Source organism: Lutjanus erythropterus, chromosome 8, assembly GCF_056507025.1.
Source record: "Lutjanus erythropterus isolate fLutEry1 chromosome 8, fLutEry1.hap2, whole genome shotgun sequence".
NCBI classification, from domain to species: Eukaryota; Metazoa; Chordata; class Actinopteri; order Lutjaniformes; family Lutjanidae; genus Lutjanus; species Lutjanus erythropterus.
The window spans coordinates 13,107,512-13,133,937 of NC_139324.1; the positions used below are offsets into that span (position 1 = coordinate 13,107,512).

The window sequence follows — 26,426 nt, forward strand, 5'->3', positions numbered from 1 at the left end:
AAGACAAAAGCCAGATGTTAGTGGGTCTTTTAGCCAGTGTAAAAGGGGTTATAGAGGGTAATAACTCCTGAGCACTACGTATTTGTGTGCACCTTCTGCACCTCGCATGTGTGGAGAGCCCTCCAGTTAAAAAAGCGTAACAGCAGATGCTTGCAGTGCGTGTGTGCGTGCAAGCATACATGATTATGTGAGTGTGTGTATGTTTGAGCGTGTTAGACTTCCGCTAGATTACATCTCATGCCCCCTTGCAGCCCCAGGTGTCATGGAGACGATGGAGCTGTATGCTGCACAGCCTCCTCTGACCTTATTAGGACATTTTCAGACTCTCACACAATTTCACAGAATGTACGAGCGCTGCATTGTGGGTGCCTGCTCATGCCTGCAGGCGCTCACCGCCGTAATTCAATAATACAATACTCACTTTGTCCCACTTTCATGATTATCTTCATGGACTTGGTCTTGCACACTCCCCCCTCCTGGTTGTCGATGCCCTCCATGGTGCCGTTGGATGTAGCTACAGCAGACACAGAGAGAGGAACAAGGTTAGAATTAGCTGTCACTGCGAGTGTCGGGCACAGAGAGAGGATGCGTTGGGGAAAATGTGTTGCCATATCTGCCTTAAGCCTATCTCGGAAAAACAGCCAGTTCCCAAAGACAACAGAGGCACTGAGAGCCTTCCGCTGAGGAAGGATATGAGTCATCCCCCCTTTAATAAAATCACAATTCACCCGTTCATCACCTCAGCCGCTTCGCTCCGCCGGAATATTTCACATCCCCAAAGTCAATTAGCTTGAGTAATTGTGACTGTAATATCTCTAACTGTGCTGATGGGCCTCGTGAAGGAGGCAGTTAAGGGAGGTGAGAAAAGGGGAGAGACTGAGAGAGGGGGGAGCGACGATGACTGCGACAACAGCGGCCATCTTGGCAAGCCGCGGGAAATTCGGCGGCTTATCCGTGCATTAGCACTAACGACACTCCGGAGAGAGGTAGCCGGTTATTAAAGAACACACTTTTGGATTTTAAAAGCCCTCAAATGCTCAGATCTAAAAGCCAAACTTGCTGCCAGGCTTAAGAAGAAGGAGAGATCTGCTGACAACATGAAAAAAAAAAAATATTCCAGGATATCAACAGGAGGGGATGAGACAGGGTTTAAAAAAATAGGGCACTTTTCCAGGAGAGGCAGTGAAATTAACAGAACAGAGGGAGGTGATAAATACCTCGATGGCCCTTAGATGAAAAGAGCTTAAAGGATCTGAAAAACCATTTAAACACAGGAGAAAACACGAGCGCACCACTAAACACTGTGTTTAAGGGACGGAGCAGATGTTGGAGAGGAATCTGGAGGGGCGGTGCGACACGTCCCACATGTGACAGGAGGAACAAAACGGGCCTGTTAGCAGATGCTGTGAGGGCCTTTTAAACATGGAAACTGCACTTTGATAAAAGAAATCTCTGCTTGTGTCCAACTTGTACAGATGTGGCCCACACACACACTCGTGCGCACACACACACACACGCACACACACAGACAACATGCCCTGCCACAGCTCAATCAGCTGGATGCTTTCAGGCCCATTAGCTGCTGCTCCGCCTCTCTTCTCGCTGGCTTTTATCTGTGCTGCCCCCGGAGGCTGCTGGTCAGAACTGCAGCAACACTCTTAGAAACAAAGGTAGTAACTAGAACCATAAAGGGTTCTTTGGCTTGTCCTTATAGGAGAACTCATTTTTAGTTCCTGTTATAAACTTTTATGAAGGCTCAACTTCAAACCAGTTCAGAGTGTTTCACCTCCAACATAATCAGTTTCACCTAGGACCCCCTATGCAAGGTTCTAAAGGAGAACCCTTTTTTGGTGTAACTGTTCTACCCAGACCCCTCTGTGGGGGTTCTATCCAGAATCTTTACACATTCTAAGGGTGCTAACCCAGGCTGATGGTTGGTTCTGCTGAGAACCTTTAATATCATGGTACATAAAACCCTTGATGAAAGAGTTCTTCAAAGATTTCCACAATCCTTGAAGAACTAAAACCAAAAAGTGTTCTTTGGAGGAAAGGTGGTCCTTAGAGAAGTGCTAATCTCATAAACAAACCCTTTCTTCCAAAAAGGGTTGTTCAGAAGCAAATGGTTCTGGGTAGAACATTTGGAGCCCTTATTTCTAAGAGTGTAGCGTGGATCATGAGTGGGACAGGGAACAGGGGGGAGTGGGGGAGAGGGTGGGGGTGGTAGAGCTTGTGGTCTATCAGGTCAGTAACACAGAGGCTAACGAGCTGCCAGGGCTTAGCGGCTTGGCTTCCCGCCAGCGTGCAGTGGCCCGCATTCACTACGACCGCCCCCACCACACTGACCCCCTCCTCCCCTCCTCTCTGCTTCCTCTCCTCCTCCTCCTCCTCCTCCTCCTCCTCCTCCTCCTCCTCCTGAATAACACCCCATCACCCCCAGTTTCCTCCTCTCTAGGGTGGCCACCTTGCATCTGCTACCTTCCCCTGCACCCTACCCATCACTACCTCTACATGTCCCCGTTGGTACATGCCCCCCCCCCACACACCTTCAGTCCTGCTGCAGCTTTTTCCCATCAGCTGCAGGGAATTGAAAGGCAGGTGCGTCGGTGAGATTCAGATTGAAATAGCTTTTGAAAAATTAAGCCCTGCATAGTCTGCTACTTTCTCCTCCTCCTCCTCCCGGTTCCTTTCTTTTTTTCCCTTCCTCTTCCGCCCTCCCAGCTACCAATCATTTTGATCCGAATCGCCTTGCTTCAATAAGACGGTGATGGGAGCGGACACAAAGAGCATGTTAACAAGGACTCCCTCCCTCCTTCCTTCCCTCCCACCCTCCACCTCGCCTCCTTCTCTCCCCCTGTCTCCTTCTCTAGCTGACCTATGGCTTTCCAGTGGAGACCGAAAAGCACATTACAGACAAAGCTCCTTAAAGGCTTGCGCTCCTGTGCTCGCGTGTATGTGTGTGTGCATGTGCGTGCATTCATTTCATAAATCTGTTAGCACAACATTCATGAATTTTGCAGTCTTGCAGAGTGTCATTAACCATCTTAACACTGTTTACTTGGAGCGAGTGGCCCAATGATGGTGCATTTGTGCAGTTGTGTTTGGGGTGTGTGATGGGATGTTGAGGCAGCCGAGGGGTCAAAGTTCACAGGGTGTGAAGGGCAGTGAACCGCACAGAAGGTGTATTTAGGTCTCATCTGCCACACATTTCGCCTCCCTTCCTCTTCCCCTCTTTCCCTTTGCCCTATTAAATCATTTAACACATTTCACCCGTCTACACTGAAGATGAAAAAACAAATCCTCCCTGTCAAGCCTCCAAAAACATCCTTTTATAAACTTGTCTGCAACATTTCCTTGACATTTCAAAGAAATCAGGAAAAAAACCTTCAGCTTGGACTCATTTTCAACTTTAAATTCTTCTTCCCCTTTAAATGCAGAGTAAAACACACACTCGCTATTCCAAGGCTGCAGTCCAGGCAAGCCTGACTTGGATTTCAACAGAATGCGATTGTTGAATGGGCTAAGGCTGGCTGAATGACTTGGCCCTCCTCGGCCCAGCCAGACATGGCCAGGCTGGACCGGCTGACAGACTAGCTGGCTAGAGTTAACCAGCTAATCCGTAATGCTGGGGGGGGGGGTCACGATGGAGGAGGGTAGGTGGGATAGACCTGGTTCGTACAAGAACCTCACAAATGGATTTAGTCACCAACTACCGCTGGCATTACAGCAGCCAGATAAGGCTCACAGGCAGGGAGGGGGAGCGAGGTGGGGGAGTGCAAGAAGGAAAAAAGGAGAAAAAATAGTGAGGAAGATTAACCCACTGCTCCGGCCTGCGTGTGACCTGCTGCAGGGACCCTGAGAGAGACAACAAGCGAGGAACATGAAGGACAAGAGGAAGAAAACCTGATCTGATTCTCACTCAACGTTCACTCCATCTAAACTGTGAATCTGAGTCGATTTTCTCGCTGCTTTCGAGTTGGCAATGTGGTTCAAACGAGGTTTTTTGGGGCCTGAAAAAGGCAGGTCCTATACACACACTTGCCCATGCAAAAACAGGCTCGGCAACAGGGGAAAAAGGCCATCAGGAAAAATCACTCACCGGCTGTGACAAAGTACCGCTCGGGACCAAAGTGACAGCTTGAGTGGGGCTGTAAAAAATGTTCCAGCACACACACACACACACACCTTGAAGCACATACACGAGTCACATGTAGTCTCAAACAAATGGAAGTGTGTCAAAGAAGTGTCCTCACTTTGAGTGTCTGCCTTGTGTGTTTGTGTGTGTTTTAGAGCCACCTGTAAAATTAGCACTAGCATACGACAAGCACGCAAGACTCCAACCACACTCCCACCCTCGCATTGTAAACACAAGTCACCCCACCCCCAACCGCCCCCCCCCCCACACCCCCTTTAACTTAATTTACCTTCCTTAACTTAATTTACCCTCTTTAACTTAATTTTCTCCTGTTTATCAAATCAAGAGAGTGGAAAATCACCCCGTATTTAACGAGACAGTCAATTGTGAGCTGCAATCCAGATAAAGACTGTGAGCTCTTATCTCCAGTTCCTGTTTTTCTCTAATGTAACCAGCACATAGCAGGAGTAACCTCCAATAGTAGCCTACAGATAACTGTCTTAGCATGTAGAGCTAGTTTTAGAGTAGCATGTTGCAGTTTAGCTAACATAAAATTCAAGTGATGTTCGCAGTTAATAGCATTTACATCATTTTGAAGAGCTGTATGCTGATATTTAGTTTCACTGGCTATGAAATGAGAAATCTGTAATACATTTACTGTAATAAATCATAAAATGACCATGATGTCTCATCAGAAATTAAGTAAATGCTAAAAGTCTGGCAGGTAGAAGGCAGGCAGCCACTGAAATATAACTCCAGACTTTTCAGGACAGCAGGCTATTTGGACTGCAGTAGTCCTTTTTGATGCACAATTGTTACGTATTGCTCCTTTTTAGAAAGACAATTTGATGTCCTGACATGTCAGATTGAAGATTTAAGCATTTTAACAAATACTTTACATATCTCCGAGTTAAAAACAAAGTTAACTATGTGTAGTTCACTATGAAAAGCCTTGCAAAGCTTGAAAAACTCCTCTCTGAAAGCTGCTTCACTACAATTGCCAAAGTCTGTGGGTATAATTAATACACAATGCACTGCCGAAAGACAATGCTGGGCCATTCATAAATAGTGAAACAGAGCATGGCAACAACTGAAGAGGCCTCTCAGAGAGACAGATAGGAGCCGAGAAAAAGCACGGTGAACGTAGTGAGAGAATGAACGGATGGAGAGAACGAGTCCCACAAAGACAGAGCGAAAAGAAGAAGAGGAGGAGAGACAAAAGCAGCTATGATCTAATTGCCATCCGTCGGGTTGCTGTGGAGCGTGAAGCCATCATCGCAGAGCTGGGGTCACAGGCTGGTTAATACCCGTCACCACCGAGTGCCCTAATTGCCCCTGACAGGAGGCGCCTTTGCGTTTAGGGTGACCCTCAGAAACAGGCCCGGGCAAAGCGGGGTCACCCCAAAACACCCAAAGCTGTCTAATAACTATTTGGGCTGAACAACTGGTGAAAATTTTTATATATTTCATGAATGAATATGCAAGTTTTTGCAAGTTTCAAGTTGGGAGAGGTGCAATATTTGTTAAAGGTAAATATAAATGAAATATTGGCCCGCACATCACATTCTAAGACTTAGGAACACATTTTTGTTTGGTATCCCTGCAAACATCACACAATTAATCATTCTAATATGTTTTGAATGAAATTGAGAATATTGACATCCCCTCTAATAACACAAATTATATCACAATTATGATATCAGTCGAAATTTATTCAAAATTGTTCAGCCCTATTAATTACCACTACTGATCTCCACTGCTCAAAAATCCACTTAAGTATAAGTTACATATTTAATACTCATTATTACAACAGTGATGAGTGGTTTAATTACAATTCTGGGTGCAAAAAGCACAGTTTGACTGAGAGTTGTGGCAGGAATCCACTTGTTTTTAGCCTTTCTCCCCACTTAGATATTTCCCACGCAGGCACATGATAGCATTTTACTACTGCTGATTAATCCTGCAACTCATTTTCATAATGTGATAATGAGGCCAGCGCCAATCCAACACTATGAACCTGAATGTATCGGGGTGAATAAAGAGCTGATACTTTCAATCAGACAAATCAGACAAAAACCTGAAAGTGCATTTTAAATTTGTGTCAGATTTAATGAAAGGGAATTTTCCTCCTCAGAGCTCGCGTCAGATTCACACGACAATCAGATTCACGGCGAGCTGACGGGCCTGTTTTCTGTTGTGACTGAGGCGAAAGGTGATTAAAGTCTTGATGAAATTTGCCTGTGCATGTCTGCTCTGACTGTAAATTCAGCCTTGTCCTTCTCCTGCCCTCTTTAGCTCATCTCCCTCATTCTGTCTCTCGCCATGCCCCCATTCCCTTCAGCTCAATTCCTCCGCTCCCTCCTTCTCTTTAGCTCCCTTTCCTTCACCCTCTCATTCTCCCTCCCTCCCTCGTTAGCTCTCTTTCGCTTTCGTCACTCTTTCTGCCCCCTTTCCCTCCTTATTCATCTCTCCCTCTCCCTCTTTAGCTCATGTAATCATCTAGCTCACTAGGTTCTCGGCTGCAGGCCATGCTGCCGCAAACAATCACATCAGACTCATCTGCTCTCAACTGGAGCAGCATTGTGCGCGGCCACTTTAAAAAGGCACACAGAGGCACGCGCACAGGCGAACACACAAACGCACCCACATGTAGGAGCAGTGACAGAAATTTGCAGATACACACACAGGCAAACACAAGACACACAGCGTACAAATTCACACACATATACAAGCAGATTGTATAACACACACACACTGATTTTCACACATATCTGTTTTGTCATTGGTGCACAGGATATATCTGTCAGTCTTCGCTGCAGGAAGGTACAGATGCTGAGGCATGATGTCACAGTTGTTTGAATCTAAAGAGGTGGGGTGGGGGGGGTGGGGGTGTCGAGCCATCTAATCTAGGTCTAGCCTTGGCACAATACTCAACACAAGGCAGTGCTAATCCAATTGGTTGAGATCCGTAGCATTGATGTGGGGGCCTTGGCAATTGTGAGAAGAAATGGAGGATTAAACGCTGGTTAATTAATTACGTATCAAGTGCTCACTCCAAAAGACTAATGAAATCCTCACGGTGAACTTTTCTGAGGCAGTGTCACACTCGGATGGACCTTGGACAGCGCTGCTGGAGGGGAGGCGGGGGTCGGAAACACACACACACACACACACACACACACACACACACACACTCACAGACACACAGACACGGATAACAAGATGGAGATGTTTTCACATATAGGTACGCAGGGCAAGTCAAGCCCTGAGTGTACGTGTATGCAGCCTATCTATTAATTCCCATACGTTCCTTCACCCAACACAAGCAGTTACGCCCACACTGGCTCACTGCAACACTGCAAGGTATAAACAGCCATGAATCTGACTCCACCCACGCACACCTCTGCGCATTTCTCTCATTCTGTCTCTGTGTTTTTTTTTTGGTGTTTGTTTGTGCTTCACTCCTGGTGTTTACCCATGCAAGGCTGGAGCTTCTCCAAGCGGCCGATTCAAAATAAAAAGGAACAGCGCTGAGCATACAACGCAGCGCCACAATGCAACTGCAGTGGGCTGTTAAAGCTGCAGAACTGGGGCCAGAGCTAGCCAAGAAGAGGCAATTAACAGCAAAACGAGACACACTCCAATGGAGAAACAGCTCCCTCTCTCCCCTCTTTAGGCTACACATTAGCATTTTCTGTAACGGCGGAGGGAGGCGGGATGGTGGCAGCAGGGGGAGGAGGGGGGAAGCGGGGATGTCGGTGGAAAGGGAATTTGCAAGAAGTGCAAAATTGGATTTTCCAACCCCTCTTTTTAAAGTTAGGAATTGAACTTTCCCACCGCTCTTTCTGTTCCAACTTGTCGACTCGGCAGGCTGATGAAGAGGAAGGCTTTCAGTGTGAGGTGATGGTAAATTGAATATTCTGGTCTGCTCAGGTTGTGATAGAGAGGCGCAGAGAGAAATACATATTATAGGTTGATAGAGGGAGTGAGGAGGACTGTGCTGTCACAGAACTACAGCTGTGTGTACACAGAGAAACCGCTCTCCTCGGGGACAATGAATGTGTGTATTATCAGCGTCTGAGCCTTCAAACCACATGTACCTGCGATGGTGTGCGCTGCACTTTCTTATCCACGTTCTTCATTAACCTGAACCTATCTCGGCCTCCTCCTCTGATCCTGATCTACCACAGTGTGATCACACTGAGCGGCAGGAGCGCAGGCAGAGCACCGGGAGAAGCCGGGTAAGTAAACACCAGCATCGGCTCATCAATAATTAACTGCAGCGTTTGGGTGGAGAGAGGCGAGGAGGAGACGAGGGGAGGGTGATGGTGTCTGCGCCTCTTCATCCAGAAGCCTTTGTAGTCCTTCCAACACACACTCACACACACAGACACACACCATCTAATAGTTTGTTCAGCTCTTATAGGTGTAGGTGCTCATGCATCCTTACAGGTGTTTTTGTGCGTGTTCACCCCAGTCAGGTATTAAGGGTGCAAAAAAATATTCATACATTTGTGAATTGCGATATTGTGTTTTTTGACACTATTGATTTTCAAAACACTGTAACATGACATTGTTATACATGCAAGGATTTGTGGCAGTGGTTCTTTTTGTGAAGTTAGATAGCAGATAGCAGTGTTCTGATCGCATTAAAAAAGTTAACTTGTTTTAACTCAACTTTTACGCATTTATATGGTGGGATGTTCTTTATACTACTCAATCTTTCTAAAATTAGATTAAAAATTGCAATATATCACCTTCCTTACATTACTGCAATATATTGTAATATATTGAATCGTAACCCCTGTATTGTGATACATATTGTATTAACTGTTTTGACTACACAAAAATCTTAACTCTGATTTTATGCATGTGGTTGGAGTCTTCAGTTTTTCTAAACCTTCATTTAAAAAAAGCAATATGTCACCGTGTGTACAGTATTGGAATATATTACATTGTAACCCCAGTATCGTGATACGTATTGCATCGCCAGATTCTTGCTAATACTAAGCCCTGTCAGGTAGCCTCTTGTTCTGTATTTGTCACCTAATTGTAGTGAGTCATTGTCAAGCTTTTAACCTGCTTTATTTGCTCCAACATATTTGCCAGAGTACATGTCTCACCTGCAGGACCACAGAGGTACCTGTTAGAGTGTAACACAATGAGACATGCCCCGCCATGCAAATATCCTGCAGCTATGACACATTAGTGACAGAGCAGCCACTGTTGCCTGTTTGGTTTTGAACGAACTTTAATGGAAGTGAATGAGCATATTGTGTTGGTGAACCTGTTTTTCTCAAACAGATGCTTGACAGATCTCTCTGCGGGACTCGTGAGTACTATGGAGCTCAGAGGAAAACTGAAATCTACAGGCAGTTTTAAGTAGGGTTTATACAGTAAAGCATGTTGTTACCTTGTGCATTTGTTTTGCAAAATTTGACTTCCTCTACCATAGTGGAGTGTACGGATAAGAAGCGGTATTTCCTGCTTGTCTTTCCCCCTCTCTTCACTCTCTTTTCTTCCCCTTCTCTCTACTCAGTCAGAAATATGGCCCTCCACTACTGTGACAGCTCACAGATGGCTGTGGCAGAGCCTCGCAGATGGTCCTATCTGCGGCGCACCCCCCATCAGCGCCACACAGATGGTTCAGTCCACCTCCCATGTTTCAAACCAGGGGGCCGTCACTAAACCCCATCAGAACTTCCTCCCAGGATGGCGTTAGTACATCAAGCGGAGTGGCCGCACCTGCACCATGTGACTGGATGCTGAGTCATTTCGAAGAAAAAAGGATGAAGGGGGACTGTGAAGAGTATGAGGTGCGAAGGGTCTCAAGGATCCTTAAGGGTCCATTATGCTTTAATCAAAGCAGTTTGTAAAGGTGTTCATTGGAAAGGTGTGGGATGAGGGATTCCAGATAATGTTTCATGGTCTGACCAGCATACTGAACATCACTGAACATCTCTAAACATCAGAACTACTCTCTGCCAAGTTTTTCTACAACTCTGAACGGTCTGACTTCTCAGTTGGATCTTGCTAGAGGCTTGATTTATACAAGAAGCAAACCGCACAGGGAGAAGCTTTGAAAACACTACAGATTCCTTTGAATGGATTTTTAGCATAACTTCAAATGGACCTAATATGTTTACTTATGTGCTGTCTATCTGTAGAATCTCTAGGGAATATCACCCCTTGGATAACCTAATTCTGTGATGTTCAAGGAATTCTCAGTTGTCTGCCAATGAAGCGCTGTCGACTTTCTCCCCCAACCTCAGCCTCTTCTACCTCACTTTACTTTGTCTATATCAGAAAGCCCATCAGCAACATCTCGGGAAGGTGTCTGAGCATGCATCGAACTGTAAGTAGGTGGATAAAGCAACAGTAAATGTAATATTGCCTGCAAAGTATGAGCAAGTGCACAAAATGGTGAGTCTTGAAAGGATGATACCCCACACTGTGATTCGGCATCTCTGTTGGAGCAGTTATTGACTAGAAAAATGCACAACCACACAACACACTTTACCCAGAAGTTCAAGGTATGTCACCAACAGCTGGTTCTTAAACCTTGCTGATCCGTTAATGGCTGTTTTCCCCCCTTAAATTATGCAAGGCCAACTTTATTATCCCTTAAGGGACGTCCGTATACTTACAGATGATATAGTAGTCTCTCCCCCTGAAGAACTCCAGGCCCCACAGATTCGGGCTGAACTCCTGAAACTTGAGGGTGAACTTGACGTCCTGGTCGGGCTTGACACAGTTGAGGAGCGGCGTGTCGGCCTTGGTTATGGTGCAGCTCTCCAGCTGCTCCCTGGGCACCATGTACACCTTGTAATACTCCACGCCATCGGTCACCCCGCCGTCCACGCGGGGGCACACAATGTCCAACTTATCCCCGATTTGGGGATACAATACCACGCCTTGGCCTTGCACGAATCTGAAAGGAGACGCAGGGAGGCGGGAAACAAGAGCAAAAAAAAAGAAAGATATTAGTTAGCTGTAGAAAACTGATGAGAAGTCATTCATTATGCATTTCAGATTGGAGTGTTTGCCATTGAGCCTCTCCATATCTCGCAAAAAAGAGAAGTCAGCTTAATTATTGATATGGTAATTACTGATTGTGTCCATTAATTTTAGATGATGGAGGATAATGGGGGATTGTGTGCTGTATGCATGTGTGTGTGTGTGTGTGTGTGTTGAGTGCAAAGTGACCCCCATATCTGAAGATGAAATCGCCGAGTTTTTCGTCAGCATCGTGGCAGCGACGGAAAGGAACAATAATTAAGCGGATAACTGAAGAGAAGGCGGCGCACTTCCCAGATGCAAGGGAAAACGACAGAGCAGCGTTGGCACACAAAACAGAAAATTAAAAAAACAATAAAAACCCTGCTTGGTGAAGAAAAATCACAACAACAGGAGCTGAAGCATGCACACACACACACAGAGACAGAGCGCCTGGAGGGGTTTGTCTGGGAGTGTAGTTGAATTTCCCTAAATTCTTCCCAAAAGTAAAATAATGTTGCCATTTAGTCTCCAAGAGCTGAGAGCCCCTGCAGCATTGCTGTGATTGCGCACATTGTCTCTCTCTCTCACACACACACACACACACACACACACACACACACACACACACACACACACACACACACACACACACACTCCCAGTTGGAGCTTGAGTTGGAGGTGAAACCTTGTATTTATCTGCTAAGCGAATTTGCCCCACGCTTGAATACAATTTGAAATGTTAACCGCAGATGCCCAGGAGGGTTTTTATGGCACGCTGTGAATACTGCTGCAAGTAAATAAGACAGGAATGCATTGCAAATACTGACTAATGAAAATGACGGGAATATCTAATGAGACCATTTGGGTTTTACATGTTGATCATGCAGGCTTGTGCCACGTTGACGGTGGATTTCCAGCTAAGAGGAACCAAAAAATGGGTCTCCACCTCTATGAACTACAGCTGAAACTAGTAGAGTACAGATCTCCACCAGGCAACCTAAAAAGAATATCTGGATGCAACATATTTATACTCACCAACATTTTGATTAGTAACTTAACTGCATATTTTTGTCATTAACTCTAACAGATTCCAGTGACATTTATTTTGCAATTTAATTACATGTATGTAATTAATTACCTTGCATTTGTCGATGACTTGAGGCCCCCTACCAGCCACTTAAGACATACGAGTAGTTAGCAGTCAGTATAAGTTATAGATTTTACATGGGTTTTTCAAAAATTGTGAATCACTGCAACCCCGAGAGGAGCATATAGCCATAAATGTGCACAAAAAATACTACGCTCTTGGGTCCACTAACATGTAAAATTAGCTGTGGAAAAACACACAAGCAACTGATCACATGATCCCCCCCAGGCGGAGATAAAAATAAGTCAGTCGAGCCATTAGTGGACAGAAAATCAGTTGGAAACTATTTTGATAATCGATTAATCATTTGGGGTAATTTTTATAGCACAAGTGCAGACATTACCTCATACATCTCAGCTCTTTGTTTTACAGGAAAACTTATTTATCTTTTGGCTGAATAAAAAAACAAGACATTTGATGACATTAGCTTCAACGTTGGGGAACTGTGATGGGCGTTTTTCACCACTGTGATATTTGACAAACCAGATGATTGATTGACAAATAAAAAAGATTAACATAATTGTAGCTGTAACTCTACTGTGAATTAAATAAATATAAGTAAATTTAGATTCATCATCCAGTTGTTCTCAGGCTGACATCTGCATGTTTTGTCAGTTTTTTTCTGTCTGATCAAGCATCACTGACATCCCATTTATAATTATACAAATGAAAACATTTTCATGAACTTTATATTCCATTCTGCAATATTCTGACAAACACCAGTAATTCAGACTTTAAATTATTAATAAATTGTGAAAACTGTCATTGAATGTCTTAAAATCGACTAATCGCTTCAGCACTACTTGGTTCCTTTTCTCCTTTTCCTCACAAACTCGCATCCATACATACATGTATATAAAAAGTATATATTGTAAATAAAAATGTCTTTAAGTGTGAGCAGGTCACGCATCCCCACATGAACTCTGACCTCTATTCCTTGGAGGAAGTAGAGGAGAGTCTAAGATCGGCTCATTACAAAAGCAATGAGACTGAAAACACCACTCTGTGCTCTCCCACTGATGACTGAACACCAGTGTAAGGCTTTGACTGTGTCTTTTTTTTTTTCCTGACTACAAAGACAGCCACCACAGGGCGGCAGGGGAGCCTTCACACAGGGGACCGGTGGCAAGGCACAGTCGATTCATAATTAACAAAGAGCGCTAAATGAAATAGCGGGGGAAAAATTCAATGCATAATCAGTTTTATATATATAAACATTCAGGCTGCCAGCTCTCACAGAAAGAAGATTCTCCCACTTCTTCCTCTTCTTCTTCTCCCTCTCCTCTATCTCTGTCACACACACAGACTTTGTCTTTCAAACGTTCACTCACAGACACATACATTATTCCTCCTTCCCTCCCCAACAGCGTGCATCATCTCCTTCCCTTCCGGCATGAGCGCACACATGCACACACACAGACATGCGCGCACAAACACACGCGCACGCAGCAGCTAACTAGGCCGAGCGAATATTTTTTCTGCCCCCTGGAGACACACTCAGCGGTGGTACAGTGTGTCCAGTGACGGACACAGGGACAGAGAGAGGGGAAGGGTATGTATGTCTATGCATCGCAGCGCCATCTGGCATCATCCAATCATCTGTGTGTGTGTGTGTGTGTGTCTGGAGGAAGAGGGGGATGAGAGGGGACAAGTAGAACACAGTGATAGAGAGAGAGAGCCTTGGGGGGGGGGGGGGGGGGGGGGATTCACTTCTACACAAACACTGTGGAATTGTATGTGTATGCATTAACCTTGTGTATGTGTGTGTGTTGGTGAGCGTGGCTGGGAGCATCCATTCATGCGCGCAACTGGGCATGTGTGTTTATACAGGAGTGAAAGCATGCATGCATGTGCTTATTTTGTGTGTACGAGCGCGCGTTTGTGTGCGTGTGAGTGTGTAGCAAAGCTCGTGGTGGCCATTATTTATCTGAAGAGGTTCATCTAGAAGTGCTTTCAGTAATGACAACACAGAGAGGTGAGCCGCAGTCCTCTATCCTGCAGCTCCAAGACTGCTACTAACAATTATTTTCAATATATAATGATGTCTATAAAATATCAAAAAACTGAAAAGTCCAGAGTGATGTCTTAAAATTGCTTCTATTGTCCAGCCAACAGTCCAAAACCCAAAAACTCTTCATTTACTGTCATAAATTACATGCAAAAGCATTGAAACTCAATTCATTACTCATGCCTCTGTATGACCTACATAAATTAAAGTGACCATCTGTGAGAAAATTGGCCATTTTATATAGTTATTCTCAGATGAAATGGGTCTGTATTTACATTTTTGCAAGCAAAGTCAGAGGCAGGAGGAGATTTTTGTCAAGATCATTTCATTTTTTAAATCTTTTGTGGTTATTTCAGTGGAAACGCTACCGCTTTCGTCCGCAGGGGGCTCCAAAATCAACACAGAAGCTTTAAGAAGCTGGGAGCAGCTAAGGTTTGACATGTTTGGTTGAAAAATTAAATGATTAATCGATTCAAAAAATAGTTGGCAACTTAATTGTCTTTCGATTTAATTGTTGCAGCTCTACACAGGTCTACGTCCTCATCGTCTTCATGCTCTGCTAGTCAGGACTCAAGTAAATGAACGTGTATTTCTGTCCTCTTAATATTGATGCTAGTCTCATCTTTGTGTGTTCAGCTTGAAGCTAAAGTCAGGAGTCTGGGTTAGCATGCAAACCACTTGACAAAAGGTAAAAAATACACCTATCAACAATTGTAAACCTGACATGTCATATCTTTTTGTTAAAACATACACAAACAGAAATGTATAAATGAATACATCTGGATTGAGCTGTAATTACCCATGCTACTAGTATTGGGTTAGGGTTAGACTGTAAATTGTTGTTTTTACATTTCTCTTTGTGTACAAATTAAACAAATGAGAAACGATGTGGATTAAACTGTATTTTTTCACTAGTACTTGTCTGTCTACTTCTGCTATGCTAAACACACCCTGAACCTAGCTGTGTGCATAACACACAGACATGAGATACATATCAGTCATCTCATCTCACCCTTGGAATGAAAACGCATAACAAATTCTTCAATAATAAGTATCTCCTTAAAATTAGGACAACTATAATTAGCCTGAGGTTCAAGTCCAGGGTTGGGGCATAAATGTAATAAGGTCCTCACATGCAACAGAAAAGAAGCCTAATTTGATGCAATTAGGAAGCCCATATGTGACAACACAACTGGGGTTGACTAACAATCATTTTCTCGATTAATCGATTCATTGTTTGGTGTGTAAAATGGTAAAAAAAATGTCAAACAATTTCAGTTTCCTGTCAAGTGTCAAGAAACCAGGAAATACTCACATTTAAGAAGCTAAAATCATAGAATTTCGACTTTTTTCTTTAAAAAAAATCACTCAAACCACTAAATCGCTTGTCAAATTAGCTGCTGATTAATTTAATAGTTAATCGTTACAGTTCCAAACACACTAACACATGCACATACAGGCACGGGCCAACGCCTACTGCACCTTTGCAAACATGGTGAACAGGTGAATCATTTCTGCTCTTTTCTGATGTCAAATTTCCTCAACACATTTCTGACAATGATATCAGACAGGGCGTCGGAACTCCTGCCCTACTAGCATGAATACTATCTATACATGAGGTGGAGATCAAACATGACTAAACTCACACAAAGCTAACACACGGAAACATGGTCCTTGTATGTCTTCATCTCTTTCCGTCCCTGTTCCTCTCACATAAAAACAGAATACGAATATATATTTTATGTTCTGACAGAATATGAGCCAGGCTTTACATAATGGCCCTATCCTGTTCTTTCACTGTCTTTACAATTCAAAATAGAGAACTGCCTTAGCCAGGGGCAAAAAACAAACCTAACACACACACCTTCCTCTCTGTTACACTCTTGTATTTTAACCAGCTGATTTGCAGCTGAGTGCTGTATAATGAAAGCATTCAATAAATGCTGACAAAGAGGAATCAAACTGTTTAAATGTGGCTTTAAAGATAAGCCGCCGAGAGGCTGATTAGGGCCAAATATGAGCTACTGTGGATTGTCTGCAAAAACACAAAAGGAGGCGAAAAATGGCAAGTAACGAGAGAGGAGATGAAGACAGAGAGATTGTCAAGTCGGACACTCATTCATTTGTTCTGCACCTCCCTCCAGCGCGGTGGCTAAATGAGTGTGTCGGACACCAGACACCTGGCTCTACGGCAGCCATTACAACAAAACACCAGGTACACAAGGTCACGCAGAGCGGCAGAGGAGCCCGATTCAGCCTCTGCATACATGGAAAGCATGAATAAAGGAGGGGAGGGGCGCAAAACAAATAAAAGCTTGCCCCGCCATCTCAGGATTGTAAATGCATTTGACCCCCACCCTCAACCGGCCCCCCACCCTGCTTTAAGGCACACTTGGCCCTTCACCCCTCCTGTTTCCAAGCCCTCCTCCTCAGCTCTTCCTCAAACTAAAAACTCCTTCTTCACTACAACCCCCCCCCCCACACACACACACACACACACATAAATATTCCTGAATCAAAGAGCTGAGAGCAGTTTATCACTGAGGTCTGCTGCTGGTGTGGAGAGTAAAAGGCTGTTCAGTCACAGTGTAAACAGTTGTGGGCTAATGTACAGAAAGAAGCGCTGTTAAACACGTTAGGTCATCTTTACTGTACTGATTGCTTATTTAAACAGAGTTAACCTTTTATCGCCCACCGACACACACTGGCAGCATGCAGAGCTTTTATGGTACTATGAAAAGTTACATGAAAATGTCATACATATTAAGGTTGTCAAAAGTATTGAAGTAATGACATTTTCTCAATATCACGTTTAAAACAATACAATATCTGTTAATTATAATATCTAAAGTATCAAAGCTCATTCAAGACACTATTCAGTGACTTTTTCTGTACCAGCACTGTAAGTAGGTTGCTCATTTAAAAAAAAAGAAATTCCGTGTCCACTTTTTTTCTTTGTGCCGCAGTATCGAGTGTTATTTTTTTATACCAATATTCTATCGAAGCTTAAATTTCTGGTACGCCAAAGGAATGGCATGTCAAGAAAATAATACATGGCAGAGTATAAAGATCAAAGCGTATAAAAACTCATACTCATTCTGTTTGTTTATAAGTACAGATTGTTTATATGTGGACATGTATATATATTTATGTTGTGGGGACCCACCTGCCTCATGGGAACAAAAAGAAAGTCCCTATAATCTGAATGGTTTATGATTAGGGTTCATGTTAGGCAAACAGTGGTTATGGGTAGGGTCAGGGTAAGTCTCCATGAAATGAATGTGTCTTATGAAGCAATGAAAAAACACAGCTGTACCAAAATGTGCTAAAACAAAGAAGGAACAGCTGATTCCTTTGAACTTAAAAAAAACTCCTCCAGTGTGAACAAATGTGATATAGTTAGTTAGTTAATTAGTTAACAGTTAGTTAATAAAGCAAATATATTTAGCTATTTTAGCTATGATTTTGATTTGAAAATTTTTCAAATTAAATTTTAAAAAAGAAACATTTGAAATTTCTTCCAGACTAAACAATAATTCAACTGCTTGAAAAAAAATAATTGATAGATTAAAAAATAATGAAAATCATTGTGAGTTACAGTCACACTCTTATGTTTTCTATAGTTTTTCTGTCATGTCACACAACATTTGTCCCTCCTCACAGTGAGGCCGACACTCCTCGTGTGTGTAACCCAGCAGAGTGTTTCATCAGAGGAGGTGATGACGAGCGAGCGTGAGGGAAGAAATGGGGGAAAGAAGGTGGCAGGCAGTAGCACTCCTCTTCTTCCCTTTCTCATCACTGTTTACCCCTCCATCTGCCCCGCTCCTTAACCCCCCGAACTAACAAACGCACCAACTGCTCCGACAGAGCAGCAGAAGAGTTAACAGAGAGTCTCATTTCATCTCATCTGCGAGCACGCCGTCAGGACATTTGGTGGGAAGGTGAGAACAGTCACAGGTGCCTGCACTCTCTCCACGGCTCTAGAGGCGGAAAAAAATAGCCTTTCATGATACAGAGCAGGTTTTCATAATGAAACGGCAAAATCAGACAGCTGCAATTTTCAACTAACAAAAAGCCCTCACGGCTTTTCCTGGAAACAGGATTTTAAAGCAGTGACTTTTGCCTGTGATTGCTCCTCAGTGGTCGTCCGTGTCGAGCTTTTTAGTGGCTGGAACACGACTTTTTCAAAAGAGCAACACACATATTGATGAAATGATCTCTTTTCTGGTGAAATGCGGAGTTGTGAATCTTAGTTCGATGGTTGTTTTTCAAACTGAGTGAAAGTTAAATTACAGCTGTTTCTTCCACGTACGTGACAAACCCTGCTGATTCACGCGCACGCATGCACACACACACACACACACACACACACACACACAGGTGGGGGACATCTGTTTTTCTCCTTCATCTTCTAACCACTCTTCTTCACCTTTAAGTTTGGTGTCTTTTTTAGTGTCTTTGTGTGTGTGTGTGTGTGTGTGTGTGGAGGGGTTTGGGGTGGAGAGAGGAAATGTTGGGAGCAAAAGGAGCAAAAGGAAAGGACAAGGAGGAGGAGGACCATAGACCCACTTCCTGAGAGGTTATGAGCGCTGCATCTGTCACTAGTAAAACAACAACAAAACTCCTCTAAACCTTCTGGCTGCAGTGTCTTCTCTCTGGCTCTTGTTCCCTGCATCCTGGGGCTGGGAAATATATCAGTATTATATACATGATATGAAACTAGATACAGTTTCAGATTTTGGATATTGTTATATCATTGTATGTCATAAGTGTTGTCTTTCCCTGGTTTAAAAGGCTGCATTACTGTTCTAGCTGTTCTACTGGTCTAAAATCTTGTGATATTTGAATTTGTCCATTTCACCCATCCCTAATATCAGCCCCACTGTGAAAGTACTCCACTAAGTTCTCCACCTTATTAAGGTAAAAGTATAAAATTACTATAGCAAAAATGACTTAAAGCAGTCCTAGCACAGTAAATGGTCCCTGTCAGTGTTTATTAATATTTTAAGTCGGTTTAATATTATTGCTGCATTAATGTGTGTGTTACATTTTACTGCTGTATCTTTCAGATTGTGTTAATTTCAACTACTTTATATTATGCGGGGTAGTTCAATCTATAACAATGCATCATATTGCATTATGTCATTGTACATGTGGACTATTTGACAATTTACAGTATTTTATTTTAGAGAAAATATGTATATTGAGATAAATATATAATATATTGTGGCATAACCTTCAAAAAATCGAGATGATCTTAAGAAGTCATCACATATCACAACAGTTTGACCAAATACCTCAATACTGTGACAATACTGTGGGGGTGACTAGTTGTGCTTTATAGAGATGCAATGATTAATCGACTATTAATCAATTATTAACTTAATCACTACCTAATTTGATAATCGGTTAATCGGTTTTCTTTACTACTCTATGACAGTAACTTGAAAATGTTTGGCTTTTGACATTTGAGGACGTCATCCTGGGTTGATCGAGATTTTTCACCATTTTCTGACATTTTATAGACCAATCGAATAATCGATTAATCGATAAAATAATCAACAAAGAAAATAATCATTTGTTGCAGCCCTAGTGCTTTCATGAACCTTAAAAAGAGGTTTTTGATAATTAATCATTAGTGATGTGGACATAATGACTAAGGGGGTAAAACCAGTTCAGAAAATGACATCGCACAACAAAGAAAACACAACACTGACATATCACATTATAACAACAGACAAACTTTAAGACCATATCTAGTCTCATATCACAGTATTGATGTATTATTGATATATCTCTCAGCCCTACTGTGTCCTCCCGTCACTGCACATCTCCATGTAACCTCCTTCATTCCTGAGCCTCAGACTTTCTATTTAAACCTCTGGATTGTTGGATTTGTGTGTGACAAACAGCGCCCCGGCGACTGCCCTGCCCTAATCTCCGCTCCCTTCTCTTCCTGTGGCCCTGAAGTTATGAGAAAACAAAGTGAGACGAGGGGAGGCTGAATATTTACTGCAGATCAAGAGCAACTGTTTGACTCTGAATCCCCAGCTGCAGTGCAAGGATTGATCAGGGCGGCAGACAAAGAGGCCAAGCCGAGGCATGGTGAGGGTTAATCCGCCCGCCATTCTCCGCAGCGCCCCGGCTTTCGCCCTCTGTCGGCCGAGGGGACAGAGGTCTTTGCTGCCACTGTCACCCTATACCCCCTCGTCCTCTTGCCGGTCCTGTCTGCTCTCCGAGCCTTCGGCCCCACCTTTCATCCAGTAATCCAGGCCTGTGGGATCTAGGCAGGCCTAGACGTAATTACCCTCCGTGCCCCGAGGGGCCCCGACGCTTTCTTCTCTCCTCTCTCTGTTTCACTTCTTTTTCTGCTCTTTTCTTTTAATTCCACAATCTGAATCATCAACTTTTTCTTTTGGCAGTAATCATTAAAAACCTCCATCACCCCTGCGAACTCTGTATCCAACACGCCAGCGTTTCACTTTGCTCTCCCTCCATTTTGCCCTATCTGCCGCTCGATGTAGCTAAATTAAAACAACTGATCTTTCTCTCGCTCGGTTCCACAGAGAGAGAAAGAAAGAACGAGGAGGAAGGAGAAAAGGCAGAATTAGAGGCACAGCAGGGGTTTTGGAAGGAGGGATGGATGGTCGGAGGAAGAGGGAGGGCATCGTTACAGCACAGGGCCTCGTCACTCATTCATGACAGACCTGCATCTCTATGTCTCCCCCCTTCCTCTCCCCTCTCCTCCTTCTCTAACCCCCCCTACATTCACAAAAGGACCCACAGAGGTGCCCCCGTCACTGCCCGGTCACAAAGGGTCTTTGGGCTTCTATGTAATCTCTTAATGAACTGCATTGGAGGAGAGGGAGCGCTCCTTTTACATAAACCATGTAAAGCAGGCCTCGCTTTTGTTTCTCCCTCCCAACTACAAAATGGATTACCACAAGAAGGAGGTGTGTGTGTCTGTGCATGTGTGTGTGTGTGTGTGTGTGTGGTGTGTTGGGGAGATTGAGGGGAGAAGGAGGAGGTGCTGGGGTCATTCTCTTGTTTTTTTTCTGCGGAGGTTCATGCAGAAGGGCAGTAAAGTAGTAAAGCGCAAACAACAATGAGGTTTAATCGACACAGCCGTGGGCCCTGTGAGGGATTTTTTCTTGATAGATGCACACACACTTAGTCTACACACACACACACACACACACACACACAGCCTAGCCGTTTCTTTCTCCTCTCCCCCGGCCTGCACACACAAAGGCATTAGACTGGCCCGCAGCCTTCACATTTCTAACATTCATCCATCGTTGAATAGTCAAAGAGGAGGACGAACACAAACTCAAAGGGAGACGCAGGGGGAGGCAGGGACAACTCGGGCTGCCGAGCATATTGCTGACCTGCTGAATAAAGATATTCACGCTTTTGGGGTTCTCTGTTACTGACGAGGAATAACCGACAGACATGAAGCTATGAGAAGGGACAAGCAAAAGTTTGAGTGTCAGTACTAGAATTTTTAAACTTCGACACAATATGGGTATAAAAACACGATATGTGATACCTATTTTGGTACCACAGCAAAAAAAAAATGTCCCAAGCACACAAAAAAGATTTTTATTTATTTATTTCTTAACAACCTGCTCAAAGTGCTGGTACAGAAAAAGTCACTGAACACTGTCTGGTTTTGCTGATGTAAGCCAGATTTGAGGCAGGACAATAAAGACTGAACTAAACTCTTGGTCTTGTATGAGCATGTACATGATTTTTTAATAGTTTTGGTACTTTCTGATACTATCAAATGTTACTATTTTATTGTTTTTAAACCGATTATTCATCTGACACTCAGGAAAGTTATTTATCAAACAGGAGCGGTGTGAAAAAAGCTTAGAAATTCTGCTCCCCATCAACACCTGCACCTTGGCAGTGAGAAATAAATAAAATCATTTTTAATAAAAAAAGACAGATTTTAGCTGAAGTCAGAGTGCTTCATGTTCCAGTTTGTATGAAAGAGTTGAGATGTATTTCAAACACAAAACTTGAACTACAGACTGCACTTGTTGTTGTGTCTCCGCTCCTCACACTCACCTTAAGAGACACAATCATATCACTGTGTGGCCTTTTACCTCTGAACTCCTCACCCAGACACAACGTGAAGAATGCGCACACGCACGCGCTAATTCTGCGGAATGCCCCCGCTGCTGTTGCAGGGAGCCTGAGGCTTGAACTTGCTCCGAGGGTGGACAAACTTTCCTTCCTTTGTTTTTTTTTTCTCCCTTCTCCTCCTTTTCAAAATCAAAAGTGACGCGCCAAGTGAAATGACAGACTAATTTGCGAGGACTGCAGCTCCAAAATGGAGGAGCTGGTTTCATGTTGTGGCTCTATGAGGAAGGTATTTTAAACAAAGCGCAAAATAACTTGTTGGCCGATCCAGATATAGACAGAAACATTCCAAGAAAACAGGCTTAAGTATGTCTGTGCAGAGGAAGCAATTTTTTAAAGGTAGAATCAGGAGGATTTGTCCAAGCTGCTCTTAAACGCAGCAGAAACGGTTTATTGTTGAGTCTCATTCCCAGAAAGTCAAATAGTGACGTTTTTAGGCTGGTAAAGCATCCAGAACACCGTGAAATAATGAGAAAATGAGAAAATAAAGCAGAGGATGGGATCTCTGCAGAAGGAGAGAGCTCCACACACTTCTAGATATGTTTAATTAAGTTAATTTAGAAAAATACTGCATATTATGCCTTTACAAAATAGTCTGAGCAGTGTCTTTATATACTGTGATCTGATATGTGGCTTTAGACTGGAATCTCTCTGTGCATCAGATTGTAATCTGTCCTGCTGAAACCATTTTGGGTGTTTTTGTCGTCAAATGGTCATTAAATGCTCCATATGCGCTGTGACCTAAACACAACTACTAAACGCATCACAGCACAGCAACATTTGGGCTGAAATTTGTGCGTGCAAAGTGCAACGTCAGACGATATTAGGCTCTAAAATGCGTTTTTTGTGTTTTTCACAAGAAACTACTCTACATTGGTGCGTCACTGGATGACCAGTACGCACTCAGACGCGTCGGGACACAGATGGCCGTGGCAGATAAGAGGCTAGAAGGCCGAGGCTCCTGCGTACAGACCATCAGAGCTGTGTCCCGACGCGCACAACGCAGCAGATCCTCTCTGCACACACTGGAGCACAGACACAACAGACAGACGAGACCCGGGTGCGCACGGTTATCATAAGTTAATGCTCATTTCAACAACAGACACCTGTTAGACTAGTCTCCACTGTGTGTGTGTCTCCGAGGACAAGCGGGAGACACAGACTGAGGGGATAGGGTCTTTCTGCCTGTGCCCGAGCCAGGAGCTGAATTATTGAGCGAGTTGGGAGTTTGGCCGTGACGAAAGAGCCACAAAGAGGGGCGCCCCCCGCCGGGCTCAGACCAGGCCTGGAAAGGAGGAGAAAGACACCTTTTTATTAGCAGAAAAGACTTTAACCGCCTCTCCGGCCTGTAGGGACATTTAGGAGGCAGATGGGAGCTAGAGATGATGCGCAAACAGGCCTGTTTCTTGCTAATATTTCTTCCCACTGGCGCTCACAGCTAATGCACTATTTTTAAAAACATGCACACAACTGTATAGGACGCATTTACATCCAGAAATGGCCGGAGAGCGGCGGCTTGGACGCTCTACTGAGAGTCTTTTCACCACATTTCCAGAATAATCCGCCCCAAAATGTGTCTCATTGTTCAGTTAATTATTTAATTCTGTCCACACAAAGTGCTGAAGCCGCATCAGAGCAGCACAGGCCCGGCGGAGCGTCCCAGCAGCTCCACGGAGCCTCCGCCTCGTCGTGCTCACAACAACAAGGCTTCATTTCTCCTCAGATTCTCTTGAACATAGTTTTAATTAAGGTAAAAAAAAAAATAGCGTCTAACATTTGATCATCTCTGTGAGAATAATCAGGCCTGTTAAGGAGCTCACTGCATCTTCACACTGACTCGGACCTGTTACCGTCGTATATGAATTAGAACACGCCGAGTCCAAGTTATTATTGACCGAGCGTAAAGTTCCCTTCAAAAATCATTTCTACCTCAAACGCGCAGCGCACAAGCAACACAAATCTGACCGACTGCACACACACGTTCCACTAAACAACACTAACAGAAGAACCACAGTCAGTATTGAGCCGTTTCCCTCTGAAGCGGGTTTGTGTTGAGCCGAGTGGCACCATAACGCACGGCACGGCCGAGCGGGCCTCTCTGTCCGCTGCGCGTAAATATTCTCCAACAGCCACCAGACAGACACAGTAAATCTATCAGTTCAGCAGTAAAGCGACGAACAGAGCTAAATACAGTGTTCTCTATCCTGACAGGTGTTTGAAGTGATGGCTTTATTATTTAATATTTTTTTTCATCCTGTACGGTTAACCCCGAGACTTCTCAGCAATAAAAAAAAACCCAAACTCAGGTCAAAAACTGTGAGAGTGAATCTGCAGAGCGGGCAAAGATTGATGTGGGATTTTTTTTTTTTACCAATCATTGAGCTTCTCTGGGAGCACACATGAGCGACTATTTATTTTGACAAAATCTTATTTCGGAGACGCGGCTCAGCAGATCGTCTCGGTGCAGCTGCTGTGGTGGAAAATGAGAAAAACAGGCGAGGATAAATTCAAAATTGAAATCTCGCAGCCCTGGGTGCTCTTTGTTCCCTCAGTGAGTGCTGAACTGAAGAGTTGTTTGTGGGGAAAAAAACTACAAATTGTGAACTGTTTTATTTGACGCATAGAAGCAATGCGCGGCGAGCAAGCCGACGTTAAATTGCCTGATTTTTCTACGGAGTCTGGCATGAAATCGTGTCCACCCGGGAGAGCGTACACGGCGCTCCGGGGGCCAGTGATTACTTACTTGGTATTTGTTGTGTTCCAGTAGATGGACTCCAGGATGAGCGCCCGGCACAGGTCCACTTTGAAGGCAATAAACAAAACTCCAAAATAATATCTCCACATCGAGTCCCCCATGGTGAGCCTGCGCGCCTCCGGGTGGCTGGCCGCACAATCCGTCTCAAAATCACCAAATATGTCCACAAAAATCAACGAGAGGAGACGCACTCCACAGAGATGATTTCTTCAGCTTATATCCCGATCCAGAGAGGGTGCGCACGGACCACAAACCCAGATCAGCCGTACTAGAGCATCTCCAGATGAGAGACCTGCTCCAAAAGCCAAAGCTGCGCACGGCAGCAGTTCATTGAGCGGACAGTGCGTTTATATTCTCCTGTTCAGAGCTGTGATACATCCCTCAGAGAGAAGAAGAGCTGGTGTGGAGCGATACAAATATAAATCCCCTGCGTTCTAGTCCAGCAGTGCACGCTGAAATCCCGAGCAGCAGCAGCAGCAGCAGCACAGAGAAGGAGGAGAGAGATGGCTGGTGGTGGATGGAGAGATATTCCCCTTCAGCTGGTGGAGAGCAACAAACTGTGGGTGACAGCAGCAGAGAGATGAGGAGGGCCAAACAATGAGGTCGGATGGTCAAAATGAAGAAAATGATCAAACATGAGAATGAGAGAAATCAAAGGAGCTGGGATGGAAGTTCTCATACTAGAGGTCCCCCAAAACAAAACGCGCGCTGCGGCTGCTCGTACAGATCCGTCCCGGCGGCCGCACAACGGGCAGGGTGAAGCCTCAGCTGCTCCCGAACCTGGATGGAAAGTAACTGCGAGGGACCGCGACTGGGAATATTTGGTGGAGCTGGTTTTGCCCAGGCTCCGCCCCCCGCCGCCGCTGATTGGTCCCTCGGCGGGGAAGTCAAAAGGAGCTGTGCTGTCAGTCAAGCGGGGCAACTGGTTCAGTGCGGGCACCAGTGGGGAGCGAACTGGGAGGAATTACAGCTGAATCCACTGCTGTCAGACAGGCAGGTGGATGAAGAAGACCTGGAACAGAATACGTGTCATTTTATCTAATTATGACATCATAAAAGCGTCATACATGATGTTACATTCATATGAAATTATTAAAAAATAATAATAATTTATCCACTAATAGCCCTACAATAAATAATAATAAAGGTGAATTCCACTGCATTTAAATAACACTCACCACATTAAGCAGAGATAAAGCCGAGAACACGTTAAAGCTGCTACAAGGAATTTAAATAT

The 26,426-nt window shown here is 44.1% G+C and overlaps 1 protein-coding gene across 2 annotated transcripts in view; it reads right to left on the bottom strand.

Moving 5' to 3' along the window:
- efnb2a (ephrin-B2a) overlaps positions 1–26,169 on the bottom strand; it is a 34,440-nt gene extending 8,271 nt beyond the window's left edge. Inside the window, exons 1-4 of one of the 2 annotated variants that reach the window (XM_084724533.1) lie at positions 25,871–26,169; positions 25,178–25,746; positions 10,780–11,063; positions 422–514 (exon numbers count right to left, since the gene is read on the bottom strand). In XM_084724533.1, coding sequence (XP_084580659.1) covers positions 422–514; positions 10,780–11,063; positions 25,178–25,290 — 490 coding nt within the window. In that variant the 5' untranslated portion in view covers positions 25,291–25,746; positions 25,871–26,169. Of the gene's footprint in view, positions 1–421; positions 515–10,779; positions 11,064–25,177 lie in introns of both variants that reach the window. The other variant, XM_084724532.1, reaches the window with a different exon arrangement.
- Positions 26,170–26,426: the final 257 nt, after the last annotated feature.